General features: G+C 30.8%; 3 protein-coding genes across 4 annotated transcripts; 2 read left to right on the top strand and 1 right to left on the bottom strand.

Moving 5' to 3' along the window:
• Positions 1 to 814: 814 nt before the first annotated feature.
• On the bottom strand, positions 815 to 5,358 carry LOC111000196 (germinal-center associated nuclear protein). Of its 2 annotated transcripts, none has more exons than XM_022269563.2 (7): positions 4,876 to 5,358; positions 4,549 to 4,710; positions 3,833 to 3,994; positions 3,416 to 3,691; positions 2,914 to 3,051; positions 1,755 to 1,941; positions 815 to 1,165 (listed from the first exon to the last, which is right to left on the bottom strand). In XM_022269563.2, exons 1-7 carry the CDS (start codon positions 4,971 to 4,973, stop codon positions 1,100 to 1,102), a joined length of 1,089 nt encoding a protein of 362 aa, XP_022125255.2. In that variant the 5' UTR covers positions 4,974 to 5,358; the 3' UTR covers positions 815 to 1,099. The 2 variants fall into 2 exon arrangements, with proteins under 2 accessions (XP_022125255.2, XP_022125254.2); XM_022269562.2 differs by having other exon boundaries at positions 4,873 to 5,356.
• A 528-nt stretch (positions 5,359 to 5,886) lies between these two features.
• LOC111000212 (sugar transporter SWEET1) lies at positions 5,887 to 11,417 on the top strand. The gene is made up of 5 exons (XM_022269583.2): positions 5,887 to 6,047; positions 7,930 to 8,108; positions 8,820 to 9,099; positions 9,779 to 9,898; positions 10,609 to 11,417. The coding sequence occupies exons 2-5, from the start codon at positions 7,939 to 7,941 to the stop codon at positions 10,720 to 10,722; spliced, it is 684 nt and encodes a 227-aa protein (XP_022125275.1). The 5' UTR covers positions 5,887 to 6,047; positions 7,930 to 7,938; the 3' UTR covers positions 10,723 to 11,417.
• A 1,881-nt stretch (positions 11,418 to 13,298) lies between these two features.
• LOC123689408 lies at positions 13,299 to 16,880 on the top strand. Its single transcript, XM_045629285.1, has 4 exons — positions 13,299 to 13,377; positions 14,560 to 14,715; positions 15,423 to 15,563; positions 16,642 to 16,880. Exons 1-4 carry the CDS (start codon positions 13,318 to 13,320, stop codon positions 16,804 to 16,806), a joined length of 522 nt encoding a protein of 173 aa, XP_045485241.1. The 5' UTR covers positions 13,299 to 13,317; the 3' UTR covers positions 16,807 to 16,880.
• The last annotated feature ends 1,991 nt before the right edge of the window (positions 16,881 to 18,871 follow it).

The raw sequence follows: 18,871 nt of genomic DNA, 5'->3' as shown, positions 1-18,871 counted from the left end.
CTCACTTGTCGCATTAGTTTTGTAATAAAAACAAATGACAACTCATTGTTTTGTATAATAGCTTGTTTAGAAATATAGTTACCAATGTAAAGATTTTATTGTTTCGTTGAAAATGGTTAAGTGTTTTTCTATACAAGTTTTTTATATTTTCGCGGCTGAACTGATTTTTCGGCACGAGCCATTAATAATAAAATATTTAGGCTTCGGCTTCAGAAGATTGAAAAACAATAAATTGTAATGACATTTTCTAAATTATGATACTTTTAGAGAAACGTTAAAATTTGTGTAAAGAAGCGTTCTAGTATTACGTAACTCAATTTTTGGCGATCCCCCCCCCGCCCTCATGTAACGCGTAACGTTCTTCTGTGACCCAATAGTAAAACGTTTCTTTACCACCCATTGACTCTTTACACCTAAGTTGCCATTTATGTGGTGTAAAGTAACGGAAAGTCGAAAATAATATTAACAATAACGCATAATTCAATCTCTGCCCCGCATCGTAACGTTTTACCCAATCCCCCCCCAAATCCGTTACGTAATACTAGAACGCTCCCTCAGGTACAAAGTACCTGTACCTGTTTATATAATTTGCTGTGCATGTTATATTAAATCGGCAAGTTGCATTGGGAGAAATTTAATAAAATGATATTATTCCCAAACTTAATGCCCCAAAACAACATTAATTTTATTATTTTAAATTCACTGAATTAAACCTGTTTGATTAAAGTTTTATTTTTCTCTCGATGTAACTGATCGTAGTAAATTAGTTGTATTAGCCGCTGTTAGTTGAATTTTCTTGTAAATAAAATATTCATTAATAAAATTGTTTTATTAAAAACATACATGAGATCTTTATACATGGTATATGTAAATCTTAATACAGAAATAAATGTTAACATATATCTGAATATATGTTATCAGCAAAGTAATATACGGAAATTCATACTTTTCTAGTCTCATTTCTTCAACTCTCAGTCTTTGGGTAATTTTATGGGTAGGTATATTTTATGTGTTTTGGTATGATCTGTGACCGACACTATTCATAGCTCAGAATTGATTGCCTAGCTGGGTTTCACAGTCCTGATAAATAATCTCAATATTATAAAACATCTTCCAATTTTATAATTTCATTTCCAGTAAGCCGATTGATGAGTTTTGGTTTATGCTGAAAAATATAAAAACTGTGAAGTGATTTTTGTATGGGTTAGGACTTGTTAACTTATAAAATCAATATAATATGGAATATTTAATAACATTGGTGAGATGGACAAGAAAAAAATAAGGATGTATTATGCGTGTATTCCCAAATCAATATAATAAAAATAATATTTATTTATTTCTCACAAAAACTTCATAACATGATATGTACAGTAAAGTATCTAAATAATTGTCATTCTTCTTTGGAGTAATTGTTGTAAAAAAACTAAATTTTTACATTCAATTTTTAATTTGCTTTTATCAAAATTTAAAATTCAAAGGCGCTATTAAAATAATACTCAAAATTATTCTCTAATAGCCCAACCAACATGGCACAATTTAAATGGCTACAAAAGATAATAATTTTTTATCATGATTAACATTGTTGTAATCACCATCATTGTAAGCATGGTAACAATCAGGCTCCTGATTTGTTTGCCATGTTTGGTGATCAAATAATGTAAATACTGAACATATTTAAATTTGCATATTAACCAAAGAGAGTAAAAATCCTGTTGGTAAAATAACTAGCTGCGTTAATAACAAAATATACTTACAACTTCAATATCACATTTGAAGGACATCTTATTGAATTGTACTCCATTATCAACATTTAAACCATACAGTTTACAACATTCAGTGACATCAACAACATTGTTAAACAACAGCCATTCTTGTAATACTGTTGTTGGAATCGTCAGTTGCTTGCTGTTGTACGCTGAACTCATTATTTGTAGACTTCTTCTGAAATTTTAAAAAAGCATATTACCGGTACCTTATGAAATTGTAATATGGATATTAAGTAAAGTCAATACATTGGGTATATATGTTAGCACCATGTATTTATGTTGCAGCCAACTAATCTAACAGGAACAGCTAATTTTAACCATTCAATTAACAGCCTAGCCATTTAACTAAACGGCGCTATTTAACTAGCGGCCTGAAAGGTATTTAGCCGAAGTGTTTGTTAGAGAATTTAATAAACTGGCTGGCCAATGCTTAGGGCATTCGTACGATAGAGTGACCATGCGACAGAGGTTTTAGAAATGGGTTAAATGAAATTCACATTATTATTGTCACTACTCTTCCATCGTACTTGTTTTTCATGAAACTTTAAAACAACATCTGTGTTTGCCGACGCCATATTGAAAGTTTGAAGAGTTTAGTTTCGAGTTTGAGAGTGGCAGAAAATGCAATTAAATTTGAATTAACAGTCAATAGACTAGGCAAGTAATGAAATGTCATAGATCATTTGCTAGCTGTTTGATCAACTGGCAGAACCTCTTTCAGGCCGCTAGTTAAACGGCTAGGCTATTAATTGAACGGCTAATAAAGCTAATTAGTTGCGACATCTACATAATAATTTATTTATCTGCTGCATTGTTTTTTAACACCATGAGTCTATTTATTTTGGTATAGTACTTTTTTTGTAAGGTTATGTACATATATTTATCAAATCAATATATACAATATATTACTATTAAAAAAGTTTATTGCCTATTCTTTTCCATATGAAACTTTTTGAAAGGTGCATTTTAATAGGCCTAATTAAAATAAATAATCAAAATTTGATCTTTTTCAACAAATTTAGATTTAGTTATAGTTAATATTCTCTTTTGTTTATATGTATTAAAAAAACATCAGTATTCACTTAAACATATAAGAGTGGTTTTGTTTAACCATCTAAGAATATTAAATTGGTGGCTTTTATCTTACCTTTGCAATGTTGGTAAAAAAATTACAAAGGCACAAGTGGTGAGCGGACACAATCCACGAGACAGCCTACAAACTCTTATAAAATCATTCTTTAAGTTAGCTATTGCAATCTCAAAGGCAAGCTTTAATCGAGGATTTCTGAAAGAGAAATATTTTAAATTAACAGACATTATTTAAGCAAAAAAATAACCACTCTCAATTATCAAGATATTATGCTAAATTTAGTAACAGTTATTATTTAATTTGAAATAGTGAAATATAACAAAGACTTACTTTTTATAAAAACCGATAACAAACAATTGTGGAAATCAAGACAATTATTCAGTATTTATATGTAATGACTTCTATTGCTAAATGTTTTAGGTAACATGTATGGTATGTAAAATGTAATGAAGCATGGGAGACGCATGTCTGTTCCTCTGAAGTTAAAAATGTTTGTTAATGTTAGTGTTTGTATGTGTGTGTTCACCAATTGAGCCAAGAGTTGTAGCAGTAAATATACCTTTTTATATAACTTGGTAAAGCAAGATACCGTACCAAGGGCTGATGATTTTCTATATTGCACAAAATATATAAAATTTCCACAAGAACTCTGTCATACATAGTCTTACTATCTTCTAAGTTTAATAAGTCCAAACTCAGTGTTGTATTATCTATATTAAAGGAACTGTTTAGTCTGTCCATTTCATCAGCACAACTTAGAAACCACTTTACACATTCAAGTAATAATTTGTTATTTAGCACTGGATCAAATTCTTTTATTGCTTTTTCACATAATCTGAAAAAAATTAATACCATTTAATTGGTATACTTATCACAATAACCATATAAATAGCATATTTAAAAAAAATAGGTACCAAAGGGATTGCATAAATAAGGCATGTCTAACAACATAGTATATAATAAAAAATATAAAAACCTGTAAGCAAAATATACATGGAATCTAATAATTGGTTCAAGTAATTCCACACATTGGTCAGGAAGCAATCTTTGTATAGTCATGTCTTGTCGCACTGCTCTTAGTCTGTCATTTAAAAAGTCATAAATTACTATTACTGGTACATTTGTCTGTTTAGCCACTCTGAAAAATATAATGCAAGGTTAAATGACACTGTGTATTATTATATTAAGAGTTATTATTTGTTTATTTTTTGACTTATTGTTACATATATATTGTTTTTGTTTGTTTTTTATAGGATAGTGGGCAAATGGGCAGAAGGCTCATCTGATGTTAAGTGATACCGCTGCCCATGGACACTCTTAATGCCAGAGGGCTCACAAGTGCAAATTGGTTCAGAAGTACTTCAGAGGGCAGCTGGTTCCACAAAGTGGTGGACTATTATTTGAATGCATAAAAAAACATTTTATTATTTCCCTTTAGAAACTTTAAACTTTTTCATTTCAGGCAAATTAACAAGCATATTGTTGGAAGGTACTGTCCACATATACCACGTCCTTGATACACTATGTTTCAATTTAGATTATGTTTTCTTTACTTTTGATATGTGTTGTCATTTATAGATTTATTATATATTTTCTCTTATACAAACACAAGTATTACTAACATTTTATTTAATTGCTATAGCCACTAGTCCACCCTATCACATACTAACTTTCATAGATTATTCAACTTACACATGTAATAAATAATTCACAGTCTTCTTAAGAACATTGTATGGTCGCAGCAGGCTAGGAACAGCCATGTTAGCATCTGCAGCCGACCTACTATAACTTTTGACAAGGTTAAAATTATCACCAACCACTTCTAATATATGAACAAGCTTTTCACGCTTTCGTCTGCAATGGATATAATTGTTATTTTGTTACGACAGAAGAACAAAATATTTTCAATCATGAAAGATTCTAAATTATATAGCATTTCACATACAACCAAACCCGTTTTAATTCTATATAAGTTTTCTTGCAATATACCATAATAAATCAATTAATATTACTTACAACCTAATTTCTTCCTGGGGACACATAGTGTAGCATGTTCCAATAATTTTCTCTCTCTTATTTGATCGTTTATTATTACATAGATAGTTTAGATAGGACATTATATAAATCTAAAGATTTTCTCCCTTTTCATTTAGTTTCAAGTTTTACCATTTATTGTTTATAATAATTCTGTTTTACTCATACAAACATAGAGACAATAAAGAAAATGTAAATATGTCAAAATGAATGAATGCTAATCTAAAATAGCAAACGGCCTATTCCGTGGCTTAGACAAAGTCGGATTTCGACAGGCGTGACCCATTAATACCGAATTTGTATGAAAAAATCACGTTACATATCATGAGCTATGTCATTCCCAACCAGACCAACTGTCAAAAACTGATTTTACCTCAAGAGCACGTAAGAGTAGAAGGAACAAACAAGTAGTTTATCAAAGCCCTAAGACATAACTCTGACTGATTATTATAACTCTGACTATTTTAGTTCAAATTCGAATCGCGTTTGTCTAGAACCCCAGCAAAGGTTGCTTAGAGGGCAAGTTAGACAATTTACATTACGTCAATGAATATGACGTGTAGGTATTCATCATTTGGTCATTCCAACTTGAGGGTTTTCCACCAAATTTAGGGGGAATCAAGATGTCGAAGAATATGTTGATTCAAAAACGATCTTTTATATTATATTAAATCTCTAACGCTACCAACAACATTAATCGAATATAAACTTCAAGGGTGGCTTAAATTAATACTCTAGTATCGATATTAGCTCAACGGTGAGAAAGTACACAATGGATTTAAAAAAAAAGGATATTCAAAGAAAGAGAAGAAATAAAATCAACATTATTAGGTCATCAATTAATATTATATTTCTATCAAAATATATTTTGAATTATTATTTAAAATTACCTTTCAAATCGAGAGTACAAAAAAAAGTATCAACGGGGTTTCTCTATATTTAAAGCTAGTTCTAGGGAAACCATTTTGTACGAGTTGGTATCATTGATACTATCTACATTATATTTCTCAATTCTCATTTCTCATACACCTAAGTCCTAACACGAATCATTTCTTGCCAGTCTATAGCCGAATGGAGGTCATCATATTTTTATAGTATTTTCATTTTTCGTTTCTACTGTAAGTTAGTAATTTATAAGTGAAATTGGCTTTGAAACAGTAAGTATAAATGTTAACATTCATTTTCAAAACTAGACTAATTATTAATTATTATCTAATCATAGTTAAATAATGATAAATATTAAATATCGTGTTTTTCCCTATAGTCAAACTGAGTTGGATTTAGAAATACGTCGCCTTCATTTAATATTATAAATTAAACTAAACAAACAAATACAACGATGGGTTATATTAACAAATTTTATTGTAAACATAAGGATATTAATTGTATGTAATTTGATAATAACTTTAAGACTTTTTATTTAATATTATTATATATCTATTTAAGTGTTTCATTGTGATTAGATATAGAAGATAATGCAATCTTTTAACTAGAGTCTCAACCATTGACAGAAAATTAAATAATATATAATACATACAATATAATGTTGCATCATTCAAGTTCTTTCTTAACAGCAGTTGTCAGATTACAAAAATATTAGGTAGTTTTACTTTTGTATAAAAAATATATTTGTATAAAAAAAAAAATATCAGATTTATTTTGTAAGGTGTATTTTGAAAAATTACTTTGAATGATTATGCTCCCCATACCATTGTGTTGCTGTCAAGTAGAAGCAACATGATATGAATATAATAAGCTCATCTAAACTTTGTCCTATATTTTATAAAAATTTAAATATTTTTTTTATAACTAGTGTTACATTTACTTAACAAACACTATAATATAACTATATGTGGGTTATATTGCGGCTTGTGAATACCTATGGTGGCACACTATTGACATAAATTAATTGTAAATCAAAGATTTTATGTATAAGGTACTAAACAAATGAATTATTACTGTTTAAGTTGCCATAACCATACTGTTTTATTATTATCGGGTTTAAATTATCAACTTAATTTCATCTACTGGAACATTTGCACTTTGTTTATTCAACATACTACATATATAAAACTGACATATATAGTAATAAGACCTATAAATCTTATAGCTTATAACAAATAAATCTTACTTTCATCTTGGAGATAACTTAAAAAAATATATATTTAGATATATTATAGAATCAATTTATCTCTTATATAATATATATAAAACTTAGTTTGTTTTATATATATTATTGTAATTTATTTGATAAAACTTATTCATTCATGTAAATAAGACGCTTTAAGATACTTTTAAAGAGAAATGATAATTGCATCTGTGAATGATGTGTAATATGTGATTGTCTTATTAAGAAAATTGGCAATTTATTATTTGTTGAACTTCATCAATTACTCTATAAATTAAATTTACCATAATAATCAACCAACCATAAATAATAAGGAAGGTAAACTTTTTACATTTTCCTTCAACCAATATATAGTGAAATAAATACAATTGGGGACATATAAATATAACAGTTTAGACGTAATCATAACAGATTCATCCTCATTCATTGAAGCAAATTGAAATAAATAGACCTATCTACGTCATAGGCTATAGAAAATTGCGATCTTAAACACAGAGGTTTTATATATACCAGTCTGCATGGGAAGATATATATTATATTTATCGAGGGGCTACGACCACATTAATGTACGTGACGTAAAATTTATTTAGTGAATAAGTATTCGTAAAACCACTATGTTAATAAGAAAGATTATGAAAGTCGTGACAGTTAAACATGATAAACATTCATTTGCTTATCGATTGTTGTTTGTACAAGTAAGTGTTCAAATAAAGAAGAAAATATTGTATTCATAACAAGAATTTTACCATTCGTAAGTCGTAACTAAACCCAAGCGATTTAAAAACGAATTCGAAATTTAAATTTTAAAGTAAGAATCTAAAAGACACTTCTGACAGACACACATAATATACGTACTATATTGTCTTTGGGCCATTCTTATTTTAAATTTTAATTAAAGCCATTTGTTTCAGAGTTTAAAAATGGAAGCACTATCCAATATTTTGCAGCCGTACAAGGCTATTGTCGGCACAGTAGCCGCTGTAGTCACTATTGGACAAATGTTCTCAGGCTCATTTCTATGCTATGACATTTATAAGCAGAAGAGCACTAAAGGAGTCGGTATTATGCCATTTATTGGTGGTTTGGTTATGTAAGTATGTATTGTAATAGAAATACATAAGATTTATATGAAGATAACTTCTTGTTATATATTTTTTCAAATTGCAAAATGTTTTTGAAAAATAAAATACAACTATACAACAAAAGTCGTGTTATATTCATGAAATAGCGTAATTTGAAAACGTCTTTAATTATAAATTATGTACAAAAATTATATATTTATATATCTAATGAAAGCTATTTCTATTTCCTATTTGACAATATAAACATTATTGTTGTTTATAAGTTAAATAATAATGAAATTAACAAAAGACACAATTAAATTACTGTAATTTACCTAATAATTACGGATGACACAGCAACCGCACATTACGACGGTAATTTTGACGAATGTTTAGAACGTAATAATTTATTACCATTTTTTTCGCGGAAATATCGGGATCTTGGTGAAGCTATTGAGATATATTATAACCAAGGCAAGTTGGTGATCGGCCTCCGGTTTCCTCACGATCACCTCACCGTTCCAGCAAATGTTAATGCGCACATAGAATGAAATTCCATTGGTGCTCGGCCTGGAATCGAACCTACGACCTCACAGATAAGCCGCACGCTGGTACCACTAGGCCAACACCGATCTTACTATATATTTAGTGTTCATATAGTTAAAGTTCGATAGGAGTTTAAAAAAAATGCTGTGCGTTCTAACTCCATTTAAAACCTGATAACCGATATTTTTCGACAGGAGCGTGCTAAATTTAAAATACGGCTTCATTCTCCGCGACGATACAATGATTCAAGTGAATTTTGTGGGTTGCGCCATAAACATTGTCTACCTCATGATTTATTTCAACTACTCGGCCCAGAAGGGTCTCGTTTGGGCCCAAATCGGGGCCGGTGGGGCCATTTCAGCGGCTCTCATCGGCTACTCCGAGTACGAAGACCCGAAACTTATCGAAACACGTTTTGGAACTATTATAACAGCTTTCATGTTCTATTTGATCGCTTCTCCGTTGTTTAACTTGGTGAGTCATTTCAGATATTTATAAAAGTTGGACTGTGATATACGGGAGTTGTATTTCTCGTTTCTGAATCTTTAGACTGTCTTTACGGTCATATCATTTATTTTAATTAGGCAAAAAAGGCACATTTGAAAGTTTAAATTGCAAATTATATAAATTACGTCAAAGTCGTTTTTAAAAAAAAAATTTTAAACGTAAGACCAGATTAAAATAAGAGTTGATTTTATATTTGATTGTCATATGAAGAAGGACCAGCATGTATCCCCAAGCGTTCTTATCTTGAATATAATAATTTGTAGTATGCTTGTTTATAAAGTGTATGTTAATAAAAGTTAAATTTAATTTTCACACAAATAATCTAATTGTAAATGTAAATCATCCTCGAATTCAATTGAACATACAATTGCGTCAGAATCGGTCCAGCAGTTTAGGAGTTTAAAATACACGCACGGATGATTTACACACATATGTAAAAATAAAATCCGTCTAATTGTACTCTTTTGTCTGTTTCTCTCGGTATTTTCAGTGATAAGATAATAAGCCTTTGGACATGTTCACTTCAAGGCAATTTAAGCTCTAAATTTATAATCTCTGCTGATTTCCCTAAAAGCAGGTTACAGAACCGATTAGTGGTGGCTCTTTCGAATTTTATAAGTAGTATACATATTGTATTGTTTTTCAGAAAACCATAATTAAAAACAAAAGCACAGAAGGCATGCCCTTCCCGATTATCATGTCAGGTAGCGTGGTTACCTTCACATGGTTACTCTATGGAATTATACTGAACAATTCTTTCCTTGTGGTGAGTTTTTAACGTCCAATTTGATATGTATTATATTTGTAACCCGAGTTTTGTAACTCGGTATTTCAATGTACCTACAGTGATATCTGGACTATGTAATGCCTCATTTGTCAAAACAATTTTCGCCATTGAAATTAATTAAATGTTGACAGTTTTTGAATAAGAAAATGGTTTCACGATCTTCATGGTGCCACTATATTGGGATGAGAGGTCTTTGATTTTCTTATTTGGTGATTACGTCAATAGTAATTATTTACTTTTTGAGATATATTACCCACACTATGTGACGAAACCAGGCTCTATCCTGCAGCCTATGCACACCATGAAACACATTTTGGTTTGTGCGTTTGCCAGTCTATTGAAGTCTTGACTCGTCTAGTCAACAAGTTCGGCTCAGTCTCAAGTTACAGCTACAGGCAGTTACAGGCTAAAGAGAGTTCAGCAATAAAAATATTTTTTTTTTAACATTTTTATTCAATTGCTTAAATGTTAATAACAATTGCAATTTTTAACCTGCACCAAAATCCTTCTAGAGGTGATTCCGAATCGAATGAGCCATCGCTCATATTTTTAGGACCTTTATCTCTATTTTTCACGACTTTGAACTTGTTGCTAGACTAAAAAGCGTCATAAGATTTCCGTTTCCCCCACGTAGGTCTAAATACAATTGTGTACAAAGAAACCGTACAATTTCAACAATTTCTTTTCAGCTCCAAAATGTTGTAGCTGTCACTCTCTGTTCAGTTCAATTGGCTCTCTTTGCGATTTATCCATCGAAGCCCAAAGGAAAGGAGAGGAAACCTAAAGCCAAGAAAGTAGACTAACAGAGCCACTAAGTGAGAAATAATTAGAGTAATTAATGCTTATAATTGTATTATTTATGTATGCAAACAGTTTTTTGTTATCGAAAGTCTTCCAATGTAGCGCGCAAACCTTCAGGTGATGCGAGTTAATTTATTATCATATTTTTATCGTTTAATACTGCATTTAGTTTAAAAATTGCGAAAAGTATTTATAAAAAAAAGGAATTTTCAATTGTTCCTGTTTTATTTCTATATAAGGCAAAGTGATTTGAGTATATAGGATTTGGAAAATTTCATATTCATAGCACATACAAAATGAATAAATTCAGTTCAATTTATTGATTTCCAGTTTTATATGCTTTTTAAATTCTTTTGGGTGAAGGCAATTTAAACCATATTTTAGCAAGAATAAATGCTGTGATGTATTATTTATTATAATGTATGTCTTCTAGAACAATTAATTTTTCAGAATTTTTGAAGTCTGTTTTGATTATTGTCAGAAATCGGTAACTTTTTCTGTTATTAAAAAATTAAGTCATTACAGACTAAAATATACAGTAGATCATAGACACGCCATCGTCTATCGTTTATGAGAGAGGGCTGTGATTATAGTTTTATTGTTAACTGTAATCCTAAATAACATTCCTATAAATATCAGTAAATTATATTTTGATGCAATGAAATTGCCATTTTTGTACAATATAATAATTCTTCTATACTGCGTTTTATTTTGTATCCCTTATCCATAATTATTATATGTTAAACCAAAAATGTACTCATCTAAACCTCAACTAAAATATTTTAATTATTTAAAAAAAAAATTAAATCATTTAAAAATAACTTTGAATGCCCTTAAAAATATCTAATATTGAATTAGATATTTTTAAGGGGATGGTATTTAATTATTTATAGACCTTTGTTAAGTATCAATATATAGGAAATAGTGTGCATCCCTAACACAGGTTATAGAACTTAAAAGGGATGTACTAAAATGTATATTTAAGATCATTAACTTAATAAAGGAAATTTTTGTTTTTTTTTAAATGTTGTTACGCCCCGAGAGTATTATAGCCAGAAGGCACTCTTTTCAACTCTTACATTACATTCATTCGTTCCTGGGTCATTGGGATGCTTTAATAGAGGATTTATTTTATATTAACCACTCGCCTTCAACAATAGAATATAAGCAAAACAATGAAATGTTAATTGTTATATAACGAATGATTAATAAAATATATTAATTATGAAACATAAGATAGACAGGTAGGTATCACTTATTTCACGTCATTAAATTTGAACCTGTAAAGTTGTTGAGATTTTCTCTACTCACCTCTAAAATTTCCTTTCAATTTTCGTAATTATATTTACAGTATATGAAATTCCCTTGATAAAAAATTGAACTGTGCGTAAAGCGGAAATTAAATTTTAATGATGATGGTTTGAATTTGACAATTGAAAATTAGACTAAATCGTAATTTATAGCTATTAGTTGTATGTGCTTCCGGTGAATACATAAAATTATTGTATTCATCGGGTGGTGGGGGATATATTATCGGATTATGAGGTCTGGGTTTTGAATCGTATTTTTATTAAACAAATAAAATGCGTAACAAAGAATAATATTTACATGAAAAACTTTGTAGATGTACCTATTGTAAAGTAATACCGACGCCCATGGACACTCACATTGCCAGAAGGCTCGCATTAGCGGCCGGCCATTAGACATAGACATTTATTATAAACAAAACACACACAAAAAACAATAATGAAAGAGAACAAATTTAATAAAAAATATAATGAGAGGTATATATTTTCTTTCCTTTGCCTATTCGGTTCGTCTCAAGCATGTAATGCGTGTGAGCTGTGGCTGTAAATGGCCCTGGCTCAGCATTATGCTGAGGAGCAGAGTGTTCCACAGCGCTGATCATTCTGCCAGAGACCACATCAGCTAGTTTTAGCCTCCGTCGCAAAAAAAGAATATATGAACACTTAGTTGGAAATGATAATAATAATAATATTATCATTAAGAATTGATACTTTTTTTAAGAGCCTTAAGTCAAATTGGTTCGAAAATACTTTAGTGGGCAGCTGGTTCTACAATGTGGTGGTGCGCGGCAAAAACTGCCTTAAAAACCCTTGGTTGTGGATCTACGGACGGCGAGATGATAGGGATGGTATTTTGTATTCTGTCTTGACGTCCTATGATGAAACTCAGCTGCAGATATCCGAACAGCTCCTCTGAATACTCTCCATGGAAAATGCGGTAGAAGACGCAGATAGATCCCATATCTACTCGCCGCGGCCGCATTTACCAGCAAAAAAATGTTATGAATATTCCTGTAATATGACATTTACGATACAAAAACTACGAAGCTCTAATTAAGTGTATCCCTAATAACCCCACCAAGAACTTAGTAGGGTAGAGGTAAGGAAAAGAAAGTCCCTTCGTTTATACAGATTTCTAAGGAACTTCTTTTGCTGGGTGCAAATCATATCCCCATAATACCTTTCATAAGGTTTATGATTTAGACATTAATAATATTACTGTTGGTTATGATGCCAAAATAATTACGGTATTGTGTCAGCGACCATAGACAGATACGTACGTCGTTTAAAATGCTATTTCTACGTATTAATACTTTTATACTAACGTTACTTGTCGTCGAACATCTATGTGTAAGTATTTTATTTTTTGAGGCCCTGAATCAATGTTTATTATAATTTGTATACTAAATATTAAACTATTTAAAACATATTATTATGTAGTTGGGGTGTTTACAATATTCTTAATCGTCATTGGATATTCATCAAAATTGAAACAAGTTTAAATAATTTGGTCCTTATATGTAGGGAGGATCCATTTCCTCGCTGTATTGCGATTGTTATTCATGCACGTGAACAAGGAAAGCAGTTCGTCGGTACTATCTACCAGACGCCAACTTCAATTTTATTATTATTATTAAGCCTTTATTTGTGAAATAATTAGTTACATAAGCTAACTTTATTTACTAAATCTAATTCATCAGATGTACCGGTTTTATTAGCTCTTCTTGTCCAAGTTGTGCGTTCAATTCTCTTTTTGTACCACCTGCCCATCTCTTGCTGTTTGGATCTTTAATCATATTTATTAAATAGTTTAATATTTATAGTTATAAAATTCTTGTAAATATTCTGTGGACATTTCTGTACAATGTTTTTTGTTATTTTTCTCATGTAAATTTCTTTGTATTATATGTGTTAAAAACTGGTATGTCTAATTATTAATAGCATATCGATAAAAATAAAATACGTATATTTTGGAACATAGGATCATGATGGTATCACTTATTACACGTCTAAGTAAATCATCAAACAATTCTACAATATTTAAAACAAATATAGCAAATTAATTAGAAGTAGATCTAAAGATAAATAGATCTTGTCTGACAGCACATGATTTCGCCAAGTATTTCTCAACCAGTTCTAATTTGCGTAAATGGAAGTGTGAAGCTTCTTCATAAATATCTATTGTTTAATATACACAATCATCATCATCATCAATGGTTGATGTAGGCCTTGGCGACCTCAAGTATATTTCGCCATCGCAATCTATTGCGTTCGTCCAACTTGGAACACCTTTTGTTTCGAGTTCCAAACGCCACTCCACCAGAATTTTTAGTTCACCTTGGGATTCTGTCTTCCGCCATTCGGAAATATCCCAATTACTTCAGTCTGTTGCTTTAATGAATTGTCGATTTTAGCGTCGTCAAGGATGGTATAAAGTTCTTCATTGTACCGAAGATATCTTCCCGAACAGGGATAAATTGCAAATAATATACCTACATAAGCGAATTATTAATAGCTTTTTGAAAATTTAAGGTGCTGGAGTTGGTTATGGAAAGATGTGAACTTGACTTTGTCAACGCGACCTACTTTAAAGAACTGAAATTCACTGTAAGGAAATATTCGCGAGGTGGTAAACGATATCTCAACGCATTTGGTATAATTCTGAAGACTTTGCGTAAAAATATGATGGTAAAGCTCTTCATTATTTTAAAAGAACACTTTTTTCCCGGATTGAAGCTATGTATAAACTTATAATTAATTAAGATAATTTAATCGTCGACCATCGTACGTGGTCACAGTGATTTTATTGTTCATGTCTTATTTTGTTGCTTTTAAACCTCACACATGTTACGAGGACAATCAGATACCTAAGAATACTAATATACCTAATAACTAACCTTAAAATGTAACAATTAAAATATATTATTAAAAGCAGAAATATATGTCATAGAAAAGATATACATGTGTGAAAATAACACGAAAACTTAAGAAGATACAGCGCTATTCATGCAACTTCCTCACAATCGTGTAGCCCGCAATATCGCAGAACCATTCATATACAATTCATATACAATACAACTCTCTAAGGGACTCTTTGCATTGAAGAAGTTGAATGGATCTGCCAAACATCCACAAATTTACTTTGTAATTACTATAAATTAAATAATAAAATAGTCAATAGAATTTACTTTATTTAGGAATAAGTAATAATAATAATAGCAAATAAATAACACAGCAAGATTTTTAAAACGATGTCGAAATGTCGCCAGGAAGTTGGTGAAAATTTCTATCAAGTCCTTTTCGTCACAGTTTTATTGTAAATCCGACCGATTAACAGGTCACAATTATATTATATACGTAATATTTTTTTAAACGATAATTATTTGTTAATATAGGTGACGGTTACATTAGAAGAGTATCTACATAATGAATACAGACCAACCTTTATATATTTTGATTTCAAGTGGTGTGATCTGATAGAGTCACCATTCATGCGCTTGAAGGAAAAGTATGGGCTTCCATGTCCTACCACACCGGTAAGTTCCCTAACTGAGGATTGACAGAGATCAAGTAGTTTTAGCTAATCTAAAGAAATAATTAAATTATAACTATACATTTAGGTAAAAGAGTAGTCTGCACACTAGGATTCCCTGTATCGTGGGAAGTCTCTTCCTTTTGACATGTTAGTTATACCAAAAAAAAAACACTTACATCTAGATTATTCTTAGAGTGGTGCCGCAAGGTCATTCTACATACAAATTACGCGTTTCGCCTCCGGGCGTCGCATGCATGCGCGCCGGCTTTAATAAGTTCACCATCAATCAAGTTATGTACGAACTTTAAATTTTTATTTAATAAATGATGCAACGAGCTCATTGCTATAAGCGATCTTTTTCAATTAACCTTTAAGAAAACAGTATTAAAATGAATTGTGTTGCAATGTAGGATTGCAAAACTTATTTTATAGTACAAATAATAAAAATAAAATCTTTTTATTAATATACCAAGTAAGCCTTCAACACTGCTCATACTTTTTCTTATGAATTTCCGTTTAACGTTCTTATCCGTTAATCGATTAACGGTCTACGACGTAGCAGAAGCTACGAAGAATATGTTCTCTGTCGGAGAACTGTCTGTTATTTTTAAACATTTTTCTTACTTCAAGTTTTTGGTAATAATTTTTTTTGTGAAATATAAAATCCAAGTAATATATATTTATGATATAATGATCGGTAATAAGGTAATGATAGCACCAATGGACTTTGTGACGAAGGAAAAGGTCGTCTGGTCGATTCTGAGGCCTAGACCTAAAAAGTTTGTGGCGCTAATAAAAATTAACTTGAAATTGTGTTATTGAACATTATTGGAAACGAGAATCTTCAGAAAATTACAATTATTTATGTGTGGTAAAAAGTAAAGAGCGTATGTTGGCTTCAATTGTGAGATTACTACTACCTCTTTTTGTTTAAGCTTCATTAACTAAAATACATATGTATCTAAGCTTATATTTGACTACATAAATCGCCACAGATTTTTTTCAATAAGGCAATGTCTGTAAGTAATCATAACACAAACAAAATATATATCTCTTATTTCAATTCTTATTTTTTTCAGATGGAGTATAATGTACCTAATATTACAATATATACCGAATTATTACCAGAAGCATTTCCCATTCGTCAAGGAAGAATACGCATTCGAGCATACGAAACCAATCCTCCAATTGGAATTGCCTCTGGATATTTATATGCGTCTTTTATAAAGAAAGTAAAACATTGACCGGTTTATTAGTACAATAGTTCGTACTGAATAAAAAAAAATTCAGACATTTTCACTATCATTTCTGCAAAACCCAATTTTAATAACTGGATAAAAAGTTTCCACAAAGATTTGATTTTTTGTTAAACCTAAATATAACAACAATCAAATATACAGTGTAATAAAGATAATTTTAAATAGATAGTTTTTTACTTATATATGTCACCGTAAGATTGTAAACATCGTTATATTACAATCTATCCAGTAAGATTGTAAACTATCGATAGATTGTGAACCGTATCATTATGATTGCAATGTAACGCATCATTTTTCGATGGGAAGCGGTCAAATTGTGAACCGGCGTAGGACGGAATACAACTCGCGCTATGATTGGTTGAACGGTATGTGCCCCCGCCACCCCGGCCACACGTCATATTTGTTTGTTATTTCTATTTTTATAATTTGTGCTTAAAGACATAATAATTGTTGATTTTTTTGAAATTTTTAATTAGAATTTGTAGAATAAATATTTCGTTACAATTCGTATCTAACATATGTCAGGATTTCTAATTTCCTATTAAATAATAAATTTATTTTATTTAAGTGACACGTCTATTTCATTTCTAAATGAAATGAGACCGACCAATCAGGAAGAACTTGCAGACAGTTGACAATTTGCCGCGGGACAGATTGTAATTTAACGGTTTCACTTCGGTAAAAATGATGCGTTAAATTGCAATCATAATGATACGGTTCACAATCTATCGATAGTTTACAATCTTACTAGATAGATTGTAATATAACGATGTTTACAATCTTACGGTGACATATACACGCGTTAAATGTTCTGCTTCTTTGGCTTAACAAGATAAAAAGTACACATTTTTTTCTTTATGTCAGAAGTGAAAGTTCTTTGGCGAACTAACTTATCAGTCTTGTCTATATTTATACAAATCTAAAACTTTAGATTTCCGAGACTTAAAGGAAGGTGCTTCATGCTACGTTCGTTCTGTCTTACTCTCTCTCAATCGGTCTCGATCGCTCTCTCTCTCTTTTTCGACACTTCCGTTGCATACTTGCGTGACGATACATTTGTAAATATTTTACCCTCATGCGCCTAAAGAAGTTTCACTTCAAAAATGTTATAAAGGAAATGACACTAGCAATAGAAAAAACGAACAGTTGACTATAGCTAACTTCAGGGGGTCGGTTTTAAATGACGGTGTACGCGCGCATCGTTAAAACTTACTCTCATCATTTTTCACGCGCCAAACGGAGTATAACTTATATCAGTATAACTTAATAAAAACGCACTTTTAATGCTGGCAGCATTCAGCAGCAGCCTCGCTGTATTGCGATACCTATTCAATGAGCGAGGAACACAGTACAGGATTACCGGTAATATCTACGAGGCGCCAACTTAATTTAATTACTGCCTGTGCACTTGAACCGCACTGCTCTTCTCTACTCAAAAGGGAACGAATTCGAAGGAAAAACCAACCCATTTATTGTTTTTCCTGTTCTGCGGATTCGGCTTTTACATCCAAGTAGTAACCTACAAATTATTTGAAGAAGTCTATTAGGTTTTTTTTCCTCTATATTTTACAAAATAATATAGTATATCACAATATGCTACATTAGAAAACCGCTGTGATTTGTATTAATGTAACAATAGCAGTCTTGTTTAGGAGCGCGACAAATGCATGTAAAAGTAGTTTTTTAATTTAGAGTTTATGTTGGTTAGTGTTAGGCTATTTATTATCTGATAGGGTATGAGGGTGTGCAATTATTCAATCAATTACCGTCTAAAATTCGTAATATTAGCGCGTTTAACACATTTTTTTAAGCGCGTTTAAAAGTAATTAAAGATAAATCTCGGAGTGAACATAGTAGACGTAAGTTTATTAGCGATAGCAAGGGCAAGATCCAGTCTGTTCGAGGAAGTCTTTGTTGACAGTGAGTTAACGACGTTGTGCTTTCTGAATGCTGTCCTCGGCACGTAAAGCCGTAAATTCGTGCTTACTTTAGTTTTGAAGATTAACTTTAAAAAAAAATTTTTTTTACATCTTCGTATAAATAGTTAAGT

This window comes from Pieris rapae, chromosome 8 (genome assembly GCF_905147795.1).
Source record: "Pieris rapae chromosome 8, ilPieRapa1.1, whole genome shotgun sequence".
NCBI lineage: Eukaryota > Metazoa > Arthropoda > Insecta > Lepidoptera > Pieridae > Pieris > Pieris rapae.
The sequence above is the reverse complement of the archived record's forward strand: the minus strand, read 5'-3'. Positions and strand labels throughout refer to the sequence as shown.

Excerpts from the sequence above, each read along its gene's own strand:
- LOC111000196 (XM_022269562.2), bottom strand. The coding sequence starts at position 4,973 with ATGTCCTATCTAAACTATCTATGTAATAATAAACGATCAAATAAGAGA. Across the intron at positions 3,692-3,832 it reads CATGTATATTTTGCTTACAG|ATTATGTGAAAAAGCAATAA; the intron begins GTTTTTATATTT and ends AATTTTTTTCAG. Across the intron at positions 1,942-2,913 it reads TTTTTACCAACATTGCAAAG|AAGAAGTCTACAAATAATGA; the intron begins GTAAGATAAAAG and ends TTAAAATTTCAG.
- LOC111000212 (XM_022269583.2), top strand. The coding sequence starts at position 7,939 with ATGGAAGCACTATCCAATATTTTGCAGCCGTACAAGGCTATTGTCGGC. Across the intron at positions 8,109-8,819 it reads TTTATTGGTGGTTTGGTTAT|GAGCGTGCTAAATTTAAAAT; the intron begins GTAAGTATGTAT and ends ATTTTTCGACAG. Across the intron at positions 9,899-10,608 it reads TGAACAATTCTTTCCTTGTG|CTCCAAAATGTTGTAGCTGT; the intron begins GTGAGTTTTTAA and ends ATTTCTTTTCAG.
- LOC123689408 (XM_045629285.1), top strand. The coding sequence starts at position 13,318 with ATGCTATTTCTACGTATTAATACTTTTATACTAACGTTACTTGTCGTC. Across the intron at positions 14,716-15,422 it reads CTTTGCGTAAAAATATGATG|GTGACGGTTACATTAGAAGA; the intron begins GTAAAGCTCTTC and ends TTGTTAATATAG. Across the intron at positions 15,564-16,641 it reads TTCCATGTCCTACCACACCG|ATGGAGTATAATGTACCTAA; the intron begins GTAAGTTCCCTA and ends TATTTTTTTCAG.